Source organism: Columba livia, chromosome 1, assembly GCF_036013475.1.
Source record: "Columba livia isolate bColLiv1 breed racing homer chromosome 1, bColLiv1.pat.W.v2, whole genome shotgun sequence".
Taxonomy (NCBI): Eukaryota; Metazoa; Chordata; class Aves; order Columbiformes; family Columbidae; genus Columba; species Columba livia.
In genome coordinates this window covers 163,173,991-163,190,602 of record NC_088602.1, presented here as the reverse complement: position 1 = coordinate 163,190,602, position 16,612 = coordinate 163,173,991, and the positions used below count along the sequence as shown (strand labels likewise).

At 38.1% G+C, this 16,612-nt stretch overlaps 1 protein-coding gene across 4 annotated transcripts in view; it reads left to right on the top strand.

Moving 5' to 3' along the window:
* The window catches only part of LOC110355336 (uncharacterized), a 46,147-nt gene extending 39,427 nt beyond the window's left edge, over nucleotides 1-6,720 (top strand). For 2 of the 4 annotated variants that reach the window (XR_002407948.2, XR_010468201.1), the window contains 2 exons: nucleotides 3,401-3,597; nucleotides 3,702-6,719. Coding sequence is in view for 1 of the 4 variants with exons in the window: in XM_065041952.1 (XP_064898024.1) it covers nucleotides 1,457-2,707 (1,251 nt within the window). In the remaining 3 variants the exon portion in view is untranslated. Of the gene's footprint in view, nucleotides 1-3; nucleotides 3,598-3,701 lie in introns of those variants that run through there. The other 2 variants (XR_010468196.1, XM_065041952.1) reach the window with 2 other exon arrangements.
* Nucleotides 6,721-16,612: the final 9,892 nt, after the last annotated feature.

Genomic DNA, 16,612 nt, shown 5'->3' with positions numbered 1-16,612 from the left:
ACCTAGATAAAGTGGCAGCTGCAGAGTAACATGAAAACAGGTGGTACAATACAGTATCTCATAGCTAATAGACTGTTTTATAGAACATATGTCCAGTCACAGGTTCACAGCTCTGTACAGTTGTCATGAGCCATGAATTCCACAAGAAGAGATCAGTATTAATCACACCCTTGTCTCAGCAATTTTGTGATGCCTTCAAAATATTTTACTAGCACCAGCCCTCTTCATCTCCACATACCAGAACAGCGTTTGGTTTTCAAAGCATAGCAACAATGGGCTTCTTGTCCTTGTTTAGACTAGTGGTCTATGTGGTGGGTGGAGAACTGGCTGTTAGGCCACACCCAGACGTCGGTGGCAAATGGCTTCTTTTCAAACTGACAACTTGTCACAAGTGGGCTCCCTCAGGGATTGATATTGGGCCCAACACTGTTTAATGATCAAGATGATGGGATCATGTGTACTCTGATGAAGTTTGCTGATGACACCAAACTGAGTGGGGAAGTGTATGGGGATATAGCGGAAGATTTGGTGGGGAGATTAGTTAAATGTAAATACACTCAAGTGACTTGTGCCTGTCTATAGAAAAAGCACATACATCACATTAATTGTTTTACTGACCTTGTGTGCTTGATGAGTAGAACCTCTGTGTTAGATAACATAGGCCTGTGAGAAACTCTAGGCACATTATCACTATGTCTGAGATTCCTGCTTTGTTGTGAGAGCAAGCAGGAGGCTGTGCCTGCCTGAAGCCTTGAAATACAGGCGAGCTCAGCAGGTCCAGTGATCTTCCAGCAGGGCTGAACTTACCAGCGCCTGCATACCCGCTGGTGTCACCTCTGCCTGGGAGCTTAGGTGTGGCTTCGGAGATTCCCCAGTAGAGAGGAACTAAAATAAAACCTGCTCTTTGCAATGCATTCGTGGCTTCTGGCTCTTCTTGCAACGTGCCTGCGTATATGTACACATTCAGCGTTAGTTGGCAGTCACTAGAACCAGCCATGCTGTGGTTTGCAAAAACACCGGGGACTGGGGGAGGCCTCAAGGGTGACTCCGCAAATGCCAGGATGGCCCAGCACAGAACGCTGGGCTCCTGTGGCTGCTCTCCTGTCTGAATTCGCTCTGCTGGAGGCATGGCCTCAGATTGATGATGAGGCAGTGATTACCCCCCAGGTAATTCAAGCAGCTATGCTAAAGTTTCCATGGAGAGTGGCATTGACTTCTTCTTGCAAATTAGTGGGGAGATTGGGGTGGTTATTTGTTACTGGTCTTAGAGCTCTTGGTCATGACGTTGTTGCATTGCAGAGTAAAATAAGGGAATTGGAAAAGAAGGTTTAGATTTTACAGGATGCAGAGGTGATCACACAGGAAGTAACTACTGTTCAAGCAGAGCGGTGCTATGATCTGCAAGATAATGTAGACCGGTTGGTAGCGTGTATTGCTAAGGAACAAAAGGAAAAATATGCAAAGAGTTTTTTGTCCTCAGGTTTGTACTCTTACCACAAAACACTCTTGGAATCCCAAGGAATGGGATGGAAATATTTGGAGTGAATCCTCAGACTCCAATATTGAGTCTGAATTTGATCCTGACGTAAATGGCAGGGAGATAGTGGGAGCACAACCCCCCATAGAAATGATGCTGCAGCAGGAACGAGCAGATGGGGGGGGGGGGGGGCAGATCGCGCATACTCACTCTCTGAAGGAGTTAACAGCATTTTCAGAGATCTCTCAGCAGACGAGCGAGGCAGGAATTCCAGCACAGATTTTGCCAGCTTGGGATAGTGGAGCTGTGTCTATCCATTTATTAGCAGATGAAAAAGATTTCTTAAGCCCTATAGCCTATGATGATCAGATACAACAATGTTATGCTCAGCTGCAAACTGTCAGAGGTCTGGACAGGCAAGATATTATTGCACGTACGCTATATCAACGTTTGTGTGCAGCAGTTTTAACAGCATATGCTGAACCTGTTGAATCTGTGTTGTCCTGTGGAAACTGGTGCACAATGGAGGAAAGTATTGATTTAGTGTGGCAGATATGGGTGACATATGCATTGATTATGGGCTCCGATTCGGACAGGGTAGCAGTGACAAACGCTACAGGTAATGCAGGCACTCTAGCAAATGCCTTGAGGGGAATTGGGGCTGTAATTTCAGGACCCTCTGTTTGGGTGTTGGATAATGGAAATCTGGAAAAACTGAAAAGAGTTATAGCACAGGTGATGAGAACACTAAGGTGGAATGATTTAGTACAAGCTTCTATCCCATGGTTAGAAATAAGAGGGATCATACCATCAGAAATTTTTTGCCGCTTGCAAAAGTTAATGCTTATGCAAAAAAGCCAACCAGCCCTAGCGCCCCCGCCAACACTGCATCCACCCTCCACCCCACCTGCCACCTCAGTGCAAGACCAGTTTGCCTTTACCTGGCAACAAAAGCAATATACTTGCCGAGTATTGTCTCAGAGATACAAACACAATCCCTCCGTTTGCCATGAAATGATAGTAGCTGATATAGCACTATGGTTGGATACTGTTACTGATTGCCATGATATTGATAATTTGTTGATTATGGCAGTGTCACAACAAGAAACTGAAGCAGCTGCTGAATTTTTGAAGGTGCATTTGCAAGACCGAGGCTGGGCAATTAATCTGATGAAAACGCAGGGCCCTTGTGCTACTGTACTATTTTTAGAAATATTTTGGCTTTGGTAGCATAGAGAAACACCAGATAAAGTACAGCACACAGTCCAGCAGTTTTCTGTACTAGCTGCAATAAAACAATTAAATGCATTTTTAGGATTTTTAGAGCATTGGAGAATTTTCATCCCTACATCTTCTGTGGAGGAGGATTCCCCTTGTGAAGGGTTAATAGCAGGGCACAATAAAGTTGATTCATTTGAGTCTCAAAATAGTAAGAAAGCAGATAATATGACCTCTGCTGAGCTGCATGCTCAAGGTCTAAATGTGCATATAGCTTGTGGACATGGATCAGCTTATGTTGCACACGCATGGGACACTGGTCACAATCAAACCCCTTTGCTGTTATATACTCATAAAACATGCTCACATCATTGTGCTGCTTGTACACAGCTACATTTAAGAACATGAGGAAAGGTAAAATTGGGTCAGTGGGCCTTGATTACATGTCAGGTTGACTGTATTGGCCCTGTGCCCGAATCTAGGGGGTGGCAATATGCACACACTTCTGTGGATACAGTGTCAGGACTAAATACAGGGGAAATGAAATTATTCACACCAATGGATTGTGAAGTGGGACTGCAGCCTATTGATCTAGATGTAAAAATTCATATGACTCCAGAGAATGCTGTATGGTTTTGTACCCTGACTTATCCTCTTATGTTATATCCTTTGCTAATATCGGATTCTCGAGTTCTTGTATTTCAGGTATCTTCAGTGAACACCTGTGTTTTATCTAGAGGAGACAGCACTGGAACAATGTCATTGGTGTCACAGACTCAGCATCCAACTGAAGTCCAATCTGAAAAAGTGCAGGCCACGACTTTCCAGTCTGTGTGGGCAATTAACCCACACCAGGTTGTTAAACCCAGAGTGATACTAGCTGAAGGAGCTGGAGTAGCAGCGTATGTACTACTGGAAGATGACAACCCTTATAGCTGTGTTACAGAATTGTGCTATGCTAAGTGATTTTAACATTAATGTTTCTTATTGTTGTTTCTCTGAGTAGGTAGTGGCTGCAAATGCTGCTTTGATTTTGAAGGCACGTGTTGCTTCAACACAGATGATGAACTAGCCAGCATGGAAGACGCCATCTCACATCTTTGGAACTAATGCAGCAAGTGAAGCAATCTACCAATAATGCCTGGCTGAATGACTCATTTAATTCCTTGACAAGATGAATGGGATACCTGATTATTGTAGAAATATGTTTTTTCCTTTTTCTGTATGTGTTTATTGTGTGTTCCTGTAAATTGCTCTGTGCTGCACCTCACAAGCCCAAATGAACAACTCTGTCTGGCTTTGTCTGCCCCAGCAGAAGCAAGTCATGTAAGCGAGGGGGTGGAATGTATGGGGATGTAGCAGAAGATTTGGAGAGGAGATTAGTTAAATGTAAATACACTCAAGTGACTTGCACCTGTCTGTAGAAAAAGCACATCACACTAATGGTTTTACTGACCTTGTGTGCTTGATGAGTAGAACCTCTGTGTTAGATAACATAGGCCTGTGAGAAACTCTAGGCACATTATCACTATGTCTGAGATTCCTGCTTTGTTGTGAGAGTGAGCGGGAGGCTGCGCCTCCCTGAAGCCTTGAAGTACAGGCGAGCTCAGCAGGTCCAGTGATCTTCCAGCAGGGCTGAACTTACCAGTGCCTGCGTACCCGCTGGTGTCACCTCTGCCTGGGAGCTTAGGTGTGGCTTCGGAGATCCCCCAGTAGAGAGGTAACTAAAATAAAACTTGCTCTTTGTGATGCATTCGTGGCTTCTGGCTCTTCTTGCAACGTGCCTGTGTATGTGTACACAGGAAACGAGCACTTCAGAAGGGAAATCCACTCTGCGGGAAGACCTGGATAGGCTAGAAGAGCGAGCTAAGAAAAATCTTACAAAGTTCAACATGGAAAAGTGTAAGGCCTTGCACCTGGGAAAACATTATCCAGGAGTGCAGCACAGGTTGGGATCTAGACAGCTGGGGAGCAGCTCTGTGGAAAGGGACCTGGGGGTGCTGGTAGACAAGCCCAATATGAGCAAACAGTGTGCTGCTGCTGCAAAGAAAGCCAACAGGATGCTGGGCTGCATCAACAAGACCATGTCCAGCAGAGACAAGTCATTATCACATTAAGCACTCCTCAGGCCACACCTGGAATACTGTGTTCAGTTTTGATCCTTGCTATATAAAAAAGATGTGTACAGTCTGGAGAGGATCCAGAGAAGGACCATGAAAGTGAAAAAAGGCCTGGGAAGCCACCAGGTGAGGAAAGGCTGAGAGAAGTGTGTTTGTTCAGCCTTGACGAAAGAAGGCTTAGGGGAGACATCATCACCATGTTCCAGTATTTAAAGGATGGCTACAGAGATGATGGAGACTTCCTTTTTACAAGGAGTCACCTGGAAAAGACAAGGGCTAATGAGTACAAGTTACTCCTGATGAGTTTCCAATTGGACACAAGAGGGAACTTTCTATGATGGGAAAAATCAGCAATTAGAATAATATGCCCAGGGAAGTGGTGGATTCCCCAACACTGGACATTTTAAAGATTAATCTGGAGAGGATGCTGCATCATCTTGTCTAGGTCATTTTTTTGCCAAGAAAGGTTGGACCAGATGATCCTTGAGCTGCCTTCCAAGCTGGTATTCCATAATTCTATAATAAGTATGAAAATTACACAGATATACAAATCAGAGAGATAAGAATGGCAAAAGGTAAAAAAGATGAACACAGGAAGAAAAAAGACACATAGATGAGAGCAGAGAATGGAATAGGAAGAAGATTGTGTTTATCTCTTCATTTTTTTCTGTTTATTGCCTGCTGATACCAAATTGCTCTTCATTGTTTAAGTAATATCCTGCAATTCATAGTCTGACTGGCCTATTTCTCCAATAGAAATCTTAGATTTCACACGTTTATTTTCTTTTATGAAAACTATAATGAATTAAATTGCTGAATTTGATAGTCAATATACAAACCAAAGCTTAAGGTGAATTGAGTCTAAAAGGTTCAGAATATATCACAAAAATCTGGGCTTAGGGTTTGGGCTACTCTCACTACTTCTGATGAAGAAATGAAACATAGTGCCTCCCTTAAGCCAAACGAAACCAAAATTGTAGGATAATCTTTTCTGACCCGAGGTCAGCTGTTCACTCATAAGTTTGAAACGATGACATTTTTCACAATTCTTTAACTTCTTTTACATTATTCTTTTTACTCCACTAGAAGCTTTTGATTATGTGATGATGATTGGTAGCCACAGTGACAACCCCCACATTGAGTGGGATTCAGTCCTAGGCTCCTATTTGTGTCTCTGTGCAGCCTGGAATTTTTTTCAGAATGTGTCACACTTGAATAATGTTGTGTAACTGGATGCACTTTGAAGTTATAGTAAAAAAAAAAAAAAAGGAACCTTGATGTCACACATCTTAGTATTCAACTCAGCTAGTTAGGAAAATCAGACAAAATTAAGTATACACTTTATTAAATAATTTTCTCTCAAAATATAGTGTTAAAAGAGAACACTTTAGGATGTTACTTTGGTGCATGGTGGAGCAAGAAAAAACAGAGTCTGAAATTCCTTAAAGCCAATTTTTGTTTCATTAGCCGAAACAGGTGCTTCACTATCTAAGCCTGACAAAGGTTATTTTCTTTGAATTCTGTCTAAAGACCATAAGGCATAAGGAGAAACATAATCAGCAAAACTGTAGCCACTGTGATTATTCTCCATCTAAACTTATATTTTCACAAGGTCTGTGTTTTCAGTGTACTAGAATGCTGACAAGTTTTTGTTGTGGATTTCTAATACCTAAGGATCCATTTAAATGTCACTTTGAGGTCAAAGTAGTTACAAGAATATCAAGTCACATCCTCTTTTGTCATTGAAAATTCAACTGGATGGTGTATTTACCCAATGAAAGATTGTTTCATCTTCTGTGATCAGTTTTTAGTAGACGAGTGGAATTAATAATCTGCATGAGCTCTTGACCAATCCACTTGAAATGTTGAAGTATCTTGCATGTTGCCTCTGAGAAATCAATTTTCCCAGATAAATAACAATTTTTGTGTAATTTCTTCGTCTTTTTCTTTTTAAAATTATTTTATTTTTCATTTTTAGTTTTTTTCATAACAGTAGCAAAAGCAAGTAGCAAACAAGACCCTGTCATTGCATCAGGGTCACTGATTTGTGAAATATTGAACAAACAATGATGAAACTTTGAAAAACACTTATGGTTTCAATAAAACTCTTACTTTCAAAATTTTGTTAACAAGTGATGTATTTCAACACTTTTGAAATGAACTATTGTGCTTATATCAAAAGCAATACATAATATTTGTACTTGTTTCTGGAGACCTAGGGGAACTAAAGAAGGATTAAACATCCTTTCTGAAGGAAAAAACTGTTTGCAGAACTAAAAAAAAAAAAAAAACCCACTAAGCCAACAAAAACAGCTAAAGAACAAATAACAAAAACAAACCCACACTCCCACACTCTTCATACTAATGAAGAGAATAATCTTTTTTGCTAGCATTATTATCTTGAACAACAAAACATTATTATCTCAACCATCAAAATTCCTTTCAGTTTTATGTCTGCACTTTTTGAATATTTTATTTACGCCCATTTTGGTGAAGGGGTGGCTGGTTCTTCATTCTGTATTCTAGAAAAAATAACAAAAATATGTTTATACAAAAGATCATTATGACCTTAGTTTTATTCTCAATAATCAAATTCTGGATTTATATATATTTTTAAAGAGAGAATTAAAACAGTCACATATGTCTTTAAGGTGTAACAGAGATAGCTTTATGTACAGATGAAAATTTCATGCCTGAAATTATACCCCTGTTAAAGGAAAAATTTAATGGATTTCAGCCTACATTGTAGTGACAAACATAAAGCCCAAGAAAGTGTTCCATTAGAATTATTTTTGGTGTTTAATTTTTGAATGAACTTAGGTTTATTGTTGCTGTTGTTGTTGTTTTAACGTTGAGGGTAGGTTCCAATTAAAGTCAGAGTAAATATTTTGTAAAAAAAATATTATTCATTCATTCCTTATAACTGAATATGTATGGAGGAACGTATACATTTTTTCTCTGCATTGTAATGGCTAGATTTTAATGGCTAAATTTGTTACTTTTAAAATTAGTTTAAACAGTGTTTTTTTGAAAATATAATTTATTTTGAGTTATCGTGGCAATGATTCCTATATTGTGAATTGTTTGTTTCCTGAGTAAATTTAACTCAGACGCAACTGATCTCCAGATTGATTTAACATAAACCCTTGCTGCTTGTGTATGGGTATACTGTTAATCCCATCAATATGACTATTTAAGATGTGCTGTCATGAAAAATTTCACACTTTCTCCCTAACACCTGAACCACGGCTTTATCTCGCAGCTCCTCCTAATGGCAATAAAGATATAAAGAGTATATCCGCACTTGCCATTTAGTTTAAATTTGCCAGTCAATGCATTTTGAATAATGAATGGAAATCCTTTCTAAAGGGCAGAATTAAGACACAAAGGGACAGTTGTAATTTTGATGCCTATTACATCTTACAACAGGCCACAGATGCATACTTACCCACTTGTGAGATTGGAATTCTTGGAGAAACCTTGGTGAAAATTTCTCAAAGGCAGTCAGTATTAACAGGCAGCCTGCACTCAAGCTGGATTGAGGGCACTTCTGGTCTTTTCTGAGCTGTGGGCAGCCCACATCTCATGGGCACGAATATGTGGAACTGAACTAGCTCCTTAGATAAACTTTCAGCAGAAGGCATATTAAAACACGGGCAGCTAGGATGATAAATTGCCCCTTACCCAGTTTCATACAAGATACTAGAAGAATTTTTCTTCTAAGCATAACTAATTTGGCTACAAAAAAGGTAGCAAATTCTATGCCAGATCTACACTTCCAAGTCTTACTAGTTGGTCAGTTATAACTGCAAAAAACATTCACATTTCTGACCAGTGTAAGGATAACAGAAATGCACATAAAGCAAATTAAAGAATTTATACTGTGACTTACCTCTTTTGCAAAAGCAATTTACTTAGTCATCCAAAATAAAACTATGCCAAGAGGCATAACAGAAAAAGCTTTTGTCTGTAGACTTCACCTACTCATAGTCTCTGTTCTTCCATCATTATCTATATGTGATTGAAGATATTGAGACCATGATTAGAAAATAAGTTAAGAGCATGAAAATATAAACTCTACATGTATAAACTAGTTAAAACTAATTTAAAAATCTCAGCTCACTTCCCTCCTCTTTCTAATATATCTTCCCTCCTCTTTCTAATATATCTCCCAAAAGTAAGTCTTTATGCAGTTATACGGAAGGGTGTAAATATATTACCATAAAATTTATTAAAAATTATTAGCATAGATCTTTAAGGATGCTTTCTGCTGTTTCTCCTCCCCCCTGGAGAAGCCTGTGTTTCTCTAATTTTGGAAGAAATGTTCAAAGAAGCCAACTAATCTCATAATATGCTACCTAACAGACTTTGAGTCCCAGCATGATCATTTGTATCATCTATAATGAAAAGACTAAGGTTCATTATTTTGGATATAATGTACTTTACATGCACCTTTTTCTCTCCTTAGCTTTTCTCTTTTCCTTTTAAAAATCCATAGCATATTAACAATCACTTGGAATTTATTTACTTTCATTTATGTAGCTGAATGTATTGCATTAATACTTCAGTGATGTATTTACCAAGTAAGGACATCTGTGTGAGACTATGTCATTAATGGGAAAATATAGCTTCTTTACAATTAGTAACATATTCTGTTTTTCCTTTTTGGACACTCTCTTAAAACACTTCATAGAACTATCACATAATTTGATATTTTGCCAGTTTACCTTCACTCACCAAGAAACAGCTTTTCCATTCCTATTCTTATCTTGAGCGATCATTACTTTTAAGGCAATGGAATTGTGATCTACAAAAATAGGAACCAAAAGTAGTCTGGTAAACCAATGTCATATAATTCAGCATATATTTTAAACCAAGAAAAGCCTAACAAAAAGCTACTTAACTCTTCTCTGTTTTCTGTGACCTATTGAAATGATGTGAAATATTTTTGTATTGCCATTAAAATGAGAAGTTTAGATATGAAGTGTCAAATTAAAAAAAAAATTAAAAAAAAATTAAGCAAGTCCCCAGACTTGCAAAACTAACAAACTTCACTGACTTCACAGTGCAGAAATTTCTCTGTGCATTATAGAAAACATATGAAACAAATGGGTTCTCTGTACTAAAATTCTACTTTAGAAAGCCTAATTTGTTGCAAATCAGATTAAATTAGACCTTAAAATGAGGACAATGCTACCTTGCACTTCACGTAACAATTCTGCATCCTAACAGCGTGTAAGCCATCACAAGATTTAGAGCTCAGCTCAATCAGGGACAACAAAATTAGAAATAAATAGAGAAGGATCAATACAAAGTGTTGTCTGGCATAATGAAACAGCCCTTAGGTAGAAAATGTATTTTATTTCTCCCTCAGCAGCTGTACTCTCTGACAAACTCTGACCAAGTCCAGTACACAGTCATGTTATTTATTTTATTGAGGAAAAACATGGAGTTATATTTCTTATAATAGAGAAATACTATTTTGTTGATCAATAAAGTGGTTAAACAATTTAGTTTTTGTTGTTAAAAATACTCGTATTAGCACTGCTGTTATTTAATACAACATTAAGAATTACCTCCTATTTTATGCTACTATGGTAATCAATGCTTAGCAGGAAATGCCATCCACCACACTTATATGTAACATCAGAACTTGTGCCAGATGTTGGTGAACCATTCTAATAATGACAGAAATCAAAACATTCTTTGTATGACTGAACACTCAGCATTTGGTGTGGAATGCTCAGTGCTTAATCCTTATTTTTTTTATTAATTTATTCCAAGGTGTAAGGAGGTCCATATTGGGATTTTTAATTTAGAAAAGTGTCCCTCTCACATCTCTTTGTTACTCTCTTTCAGTGCCTCAGTGCTGAAAATTCTGCTCCTGCACATGCACGAAAGTAGCTTTATCGAAACCTGTAGATACAGAACATTATTTCAAATCTATTTTTATAGGTATTAGGGAGTTCTTAACACCTTCGGCTGTTCTTAAGATGATGAATTTGGCAGTCTTTCCAGAGTGCTATTGGCTAGCCCTGTGACTGCACTATCAGATGTCTTTCAAACTTGTGGAGATGTTCCTCTGCCTTTTGTATAGCATATTTAAGAGTGAAGTTTTCTTCAATTTTCTCTCATGCCAGTAGGCATTTAAAGCTTAAATCACCTAAGAGTACTGTATTCATGAAGCTGTGCTAAATTTGATCACACTGCACCGCAGAAACACAGAATGGTTGAGGTTGGAAGGGAACTCTGAAAGTCCTCTGGTCCAACACACCTACTCAAACAGAGCCATCTAGAGCTGATTGCCCAAGACTGTCTCTAGTCTGTGTTTTTTAGTATCTCCAAGGAGACTCCATAATCTCCATGGGCAACTTGTGCTAGTGTTCAGTCAACCTCAGAGCAAAAAAGTGTTTCCTGATGTTCAGAGGGTACATCGTGTGTTTCTGTCTGGGCCCATTGACTCTGGTCTTGTCAATGGGCGTCACTGGAAAGAAAGGCATCACTGAAAAGAAGAGCTCTGTCCTCTTTGCACCGTCCCTTCAGCTGTTTATATCCATTGGTGAGATCCCCCTGAAACTTCTCCAGGCTAAACAGTCACACCTCTCTCAACCTTCCCTCCTAGGAGAAATGCTCCAGTCCCTTCATGATCTTTGTGGCCCTTTGTTGGATTATCTCATCTCTCTTGTACTGGGGAGCTCAGAACTGGACACAGCACTCCAGGCATGGCCTGATCAGTGCTGAGTAGAGGGGAAGGATCCCCTCTCTTGACCTGCTAGCAATAATTTGCCTAATGCAGCCCAGTATATTTTTAACCTTTTTTGGCTCAAGGGCACATTACTGGCTCATGATCAATTTGATGTCCACCAGGACCCCCAGGCCTTTTATTGCCAAGATTCTTTACAGGTGGGTAAAAGATTTCCAGCTTTATTTTTTTTTTTTTTTTTTAATCTGTATAGATCAGCTCTGTCTTTAAATTTAATATTCCATGAGGTGGAGGGAATTTTATTCAGGTTTCTTATATTATCTGTGAGCCGTTGCATCTCTACAGTGTTTTAGTTAAAGGGAGAGGCTAAAATGGAAAGGAAGAAGTACAGCTTGAACAACAGCAAAAAAAAACCAAAACCAAAACCAAACAAACAAAAAGAATATGATTTGTATGTTTCCAAGTACACAAAAGCACCTTGTGTTTATAATTAGGGCATGTAATACTGCAGAGTTTGGAGTTTAAAATATGTCCCATTTCCTTTTGACTAGTTCTAGAAACTTCATAGTATATTGTATACCCTGTATCATCTAGTTCCAAGTGTGGGCTATCTTAGATTCTGTTCAGAGCTATCTCAACTCCAGAGATTTCATAGCTCATTTACCCTGATAATACATGTTTTGAATAAAGTTCCAATGGCAATATATTTGAAAATAGTATGTTGCATCACTACAACATTTAGACATTAATACTTTCCTTAGAATTACTTTATAGACCTGAAATAAAACATTAAAAGCTTGACATTTATGGCTCAGATCCGCCATATACCCGTATTTTGAAATCTGCTTGCCAGGGGAGACAAGACCTCCTTTATTTTTAATTCTTATCTTCAGTAAAGCTATGAATAGGTCTTGAGCTGGCAACAAAACACATTAGTCAGGCAAATTCCCCTTGCCACCACTAATATCTGAAATAAGAGCAAGGAACAATACCTTTTGTATGATTTTGTAAGGTTTTGATAGTAATCAATCTTTCTCCTGCTAGAGGAGTTTGAATTTCTTGTTGCTTCAAAAGTGACTATTTTATTTTTCAGACTGCTGAAAGTCTAGACTATGTTAAAGTTACATGCATTTGTTAGATTAGCAGCATTAAAAGGACTACCTAGCAAATAAAAAAAGATACATTTTCTTAAGAGGAATTGAGGATGAATATGAACTGAGTATGATTGCTATAGGTGTTGATGACATACTAATAGTCTAAATCCTTCTGAAAGCCAGGTTTGCCATAAAAGAAAGTAAGGTCAAGAGACCTGCACAGGGCATTCAGTTTTAAGGAATAAAATGGCAAGATGGAGGCTGTCAGATTCCAATGAATGTGACCAACAAAATAGCAGCTGTGCTGTGGGTTTTTGGAGAATGCACATTCCAAATTACAGTCTGATTGTAAGGGACCCAGAACAAGAACGATTTCAAATGGGGCTCTGAGGAACGACAAGCCTTTAAACAAATTAAGCAGGAGACAGTTCATGTAGTAACCCTTGTCGCAGTCCAAGGAGGAAAAGATATAAAAAATGTGCTCTACACTGCAACTGTTGAGAATTTGAATTGTGTGACATAAATGCCTACACAATACTGTATGTGATCGCTATTATAGTTGTTATATGCCATATGAACAGTATCATAGCAAGAATCATCCAGATAGTTGAAGAATGAACCTTGACAAAGCTGAGAAAAGTGTGGTGATGATGGGACCTTTCTGATTCTCTCCCCCATCCCAACTGGGGGCGGGAGATGGGGCTAGGGGGGGCTAGAGAGTGAGCAGCTGCATGGTCCTAGTTGCCAGCTGGGGTTAAACCACATCACTGTTTTAAATAGTTCATATTCAATAAATATTACACTATTGGATTATTCTAGAAAAATGTTTAAAAAAATTCACAGTACTATTAATTTAAAATTCTGATTTGGTCTAATAATTGGCTGTGATTTTTTAATGTTTTTTATTCTGTATATATTGTATGTCTTTAAGTAATCTAACAAATGCAGATGCATTTCAATCCTTACAGAAAATATGCAGATTAGAAACCAACAATATCTGTTCTAGTTCTAGTGTCAAATATCACAAGCAGAAGGTCATATGACCAGCAGCATCAAAGGTATTTTATTCTGTTCTTTGCAGATTCATTAAAGAAGAGAAGAAAAAGTGCATAGATACTGTTTCAGTTATAGATTTGTGATGACGTAATACTACTGTAACACTTCAGCTGTGGGTGAGAATGGAAACCATCTGCCTAATTTTCATTCTCTTAGCAAAAGCCCCCTGAGATATCGACTCTTCCTCAGCTACTCAGAAAGAGGTCATTACTTTCTCTGACTTCTCAGCCACCATCTACTAAAAAATTTGTCTGTCTGCCTGTCTGTCTATTTGTCTTCCTTCCACAGAAATGTAAAGACAGGGGGAAAAGCAATAAACAATGTTTGTCAGAACTATCTCAAAAATCTTGTACCAGAAAGTAGAAACCTAAATGGCTAAAATACTGCCTTTTATGTTTTATTTCATATCTCCAAATGTATCTCTGCATTTAACATTGATTCTATGTGATTAAAATGTGTTGTTAAAGCAGTATATTTCTATCATGTACTTTTCTTTCACCTTACACATGGTTCATTGCTCATCTTTCGATCTCAAGAATTTGTGTTTTCTGTTCTCTGTCCATGGTAAGGTTTTGGGTAAACATTGTGGTTATGTTGGTTATGTTATCTTTAATTTGAGAAATATTTAACATATAGTTTTAATTTTTTATCACTGATCTTTTACTCATTTTAATTACAATCTAAATTTTGTTTTGATGTTATGTATTTGATAGAAATGGAGTCCAGCATTTCCCATTTGAATCAGAATTTATATCCATTTATTGAGAAATGTGGCTTAGTATGTTCTAACTATGGAAATTTTAGTGGGGTGTTGTTGTTGTTGTTGTTGTTGTTGTTGTTGTTGTTTTTCCCCAGTATATTTTCACATTAAAAGTTTTCCAAACTGTGGTAACTGAAGAAATTCAGTGAAATATGTTCTGAAAACCCAAGACCTTTTGGGGAAAACAAACCAAAACACACCACAAAACAAAAACCAAGCAAAACCAAATCCTGTAAAAAAAGACTGAAAATATTGGGAAATATTTTGAACAGGTGCACAGTAACTCGCAATTACGTCACCAAGAAGTAGAAAGCAGGAAGAGAAAACCAACTGATTTGAAACACAGCAATTTTACAGCTAGCAAAAGAAAACTCATAGTTCTAAATATTAGTGACCTTCCAATGAATGGAAATTGTCTTTCTGCGTCTTGTTTTATAAGTGTCTTACAGGATATTTTTCACATGTTCTGCTAATGCAGCTGGCACAGACTCCTGATGGAAACAAATAACTGGACTAGACAGATCAGTAATCTAGCCTGGTATGACTAATTATATGTTCTTCACCAGGATAATTTTCCATATTAACACCTATTTTACGAAAAGTTCAGGTTTGTCCCTTCAGAAATGTTTATTTATCCCTTCATTCAACTCAAAATTACAGTGATAGACATAGACTGCTTCTCAATGTTCTGTTGTTTTTATTTATTTTTAACCTTCAATTATAGAAATAGTTGTCTTTTACAGAGATTCTTTGGCTTTGTTCTCCCATTCTCCATTCTCAATATTTACAGGAGAAAATTTTAGTCTATAAAAAAGATAATACTAATATTTACAGGTTCATTTCTCAGATTCATTTTCCACTGTTTGTCTTTCAAAAAAATTCAATATGTTTCTCCACCCTGTGCATACGTATTTTGCCATAACTTGTGAAAATTTGTCTTTTTATGAAATACAACATGATGCCTAGTATATTTGCATATACTTTGTAGTGATTTACAATCTTGATGCCTTCATGGGAATTTTTACCTCATTATTCAAAATGAAAACTAACTTGGTACTTCTTTCTTTTGGGATTTTTAATATTCAGCTGTATTACATTTGTATGGCTTTGTTTTGAAGAACAGGACCTTTCCAATGTAGTAGTTCATAAGAACCTTTGTCTTCTTTCTCCTTTGATGATATCTATCCTACATCATATTTTAAATTATAGACTTTGCTTAGTTCTGCCTCTACCTATTTATAAGACTCTTAGTAGTTTTCTTTTTCAGTTAAAACTGTAATAGAAGATCAGGTTCATGACTAACTGAGGAACATGAACATAAGGTTCTGGGACCTGATTAGATGCACCCCAGAGTCTTGAGTGAATTGGCTGACGTAGTTGCCAAGCCACTGTCCATGATATTTGAAAAGTCATGGCAGTCAGGTGAAGTTCCTGATGACTGGAAATAGGAAAACACTGCACTCATTTTTAAAAATGGTAGGAAGAAGGACCCTGGGAACTACTGACCTGTCAACCTCCCTTAGTGCCTGGGAAGATCATGGAACAGATCCTCCTAGAAGCTACCTTAAGTCGCATGGAGGACAAGGAGGTGATTCAAGATAGCCAGCACGGCTTTACCAAGGGCACATCATGCCTAATCAACCCAGTGGCCTTCTATGGTGGAATAACTACATTAGTGGACGTGTGAAGAGCTATGGATGTCACCTCTCTGGACTTTCTGTAGGTCATTTGACACGGTATCTCACAACATCCTTATCTCTAAAATGGAGAAATACAGATCTGATGGACGGACTGTTCAGCTGATGATGCATTGGTTGGATGATCACATCCAGAGGGTAGTAGTCAATGGCTCAGTGTCTGGATGGACACTGGTGACAAGTGATGTCCCTCAGGGGTCTGTACTGGGACCAGTACTATTTCATATCTTCATCAATGACATTAACAGTGGGATTGAGTGCACCCTCAGCAAGTTTGCAGATGAGCTGAGCTGAGTTGACATGCCTGAGGGACGAAATACCATCCAGGTGGACCTGGACAGGTTTGAGAAGTGGGCTCATGAACATCATGACCTGTTGGACCTGTTGCAATAGAAGAAGGGGTAGTGTTTTTAAACTAAAAAAAGGTAGATTTAGGCTAGATCTGAGGAAGAAATATTTTATTGTGAGAGTGCTTACTGCTTGAAAG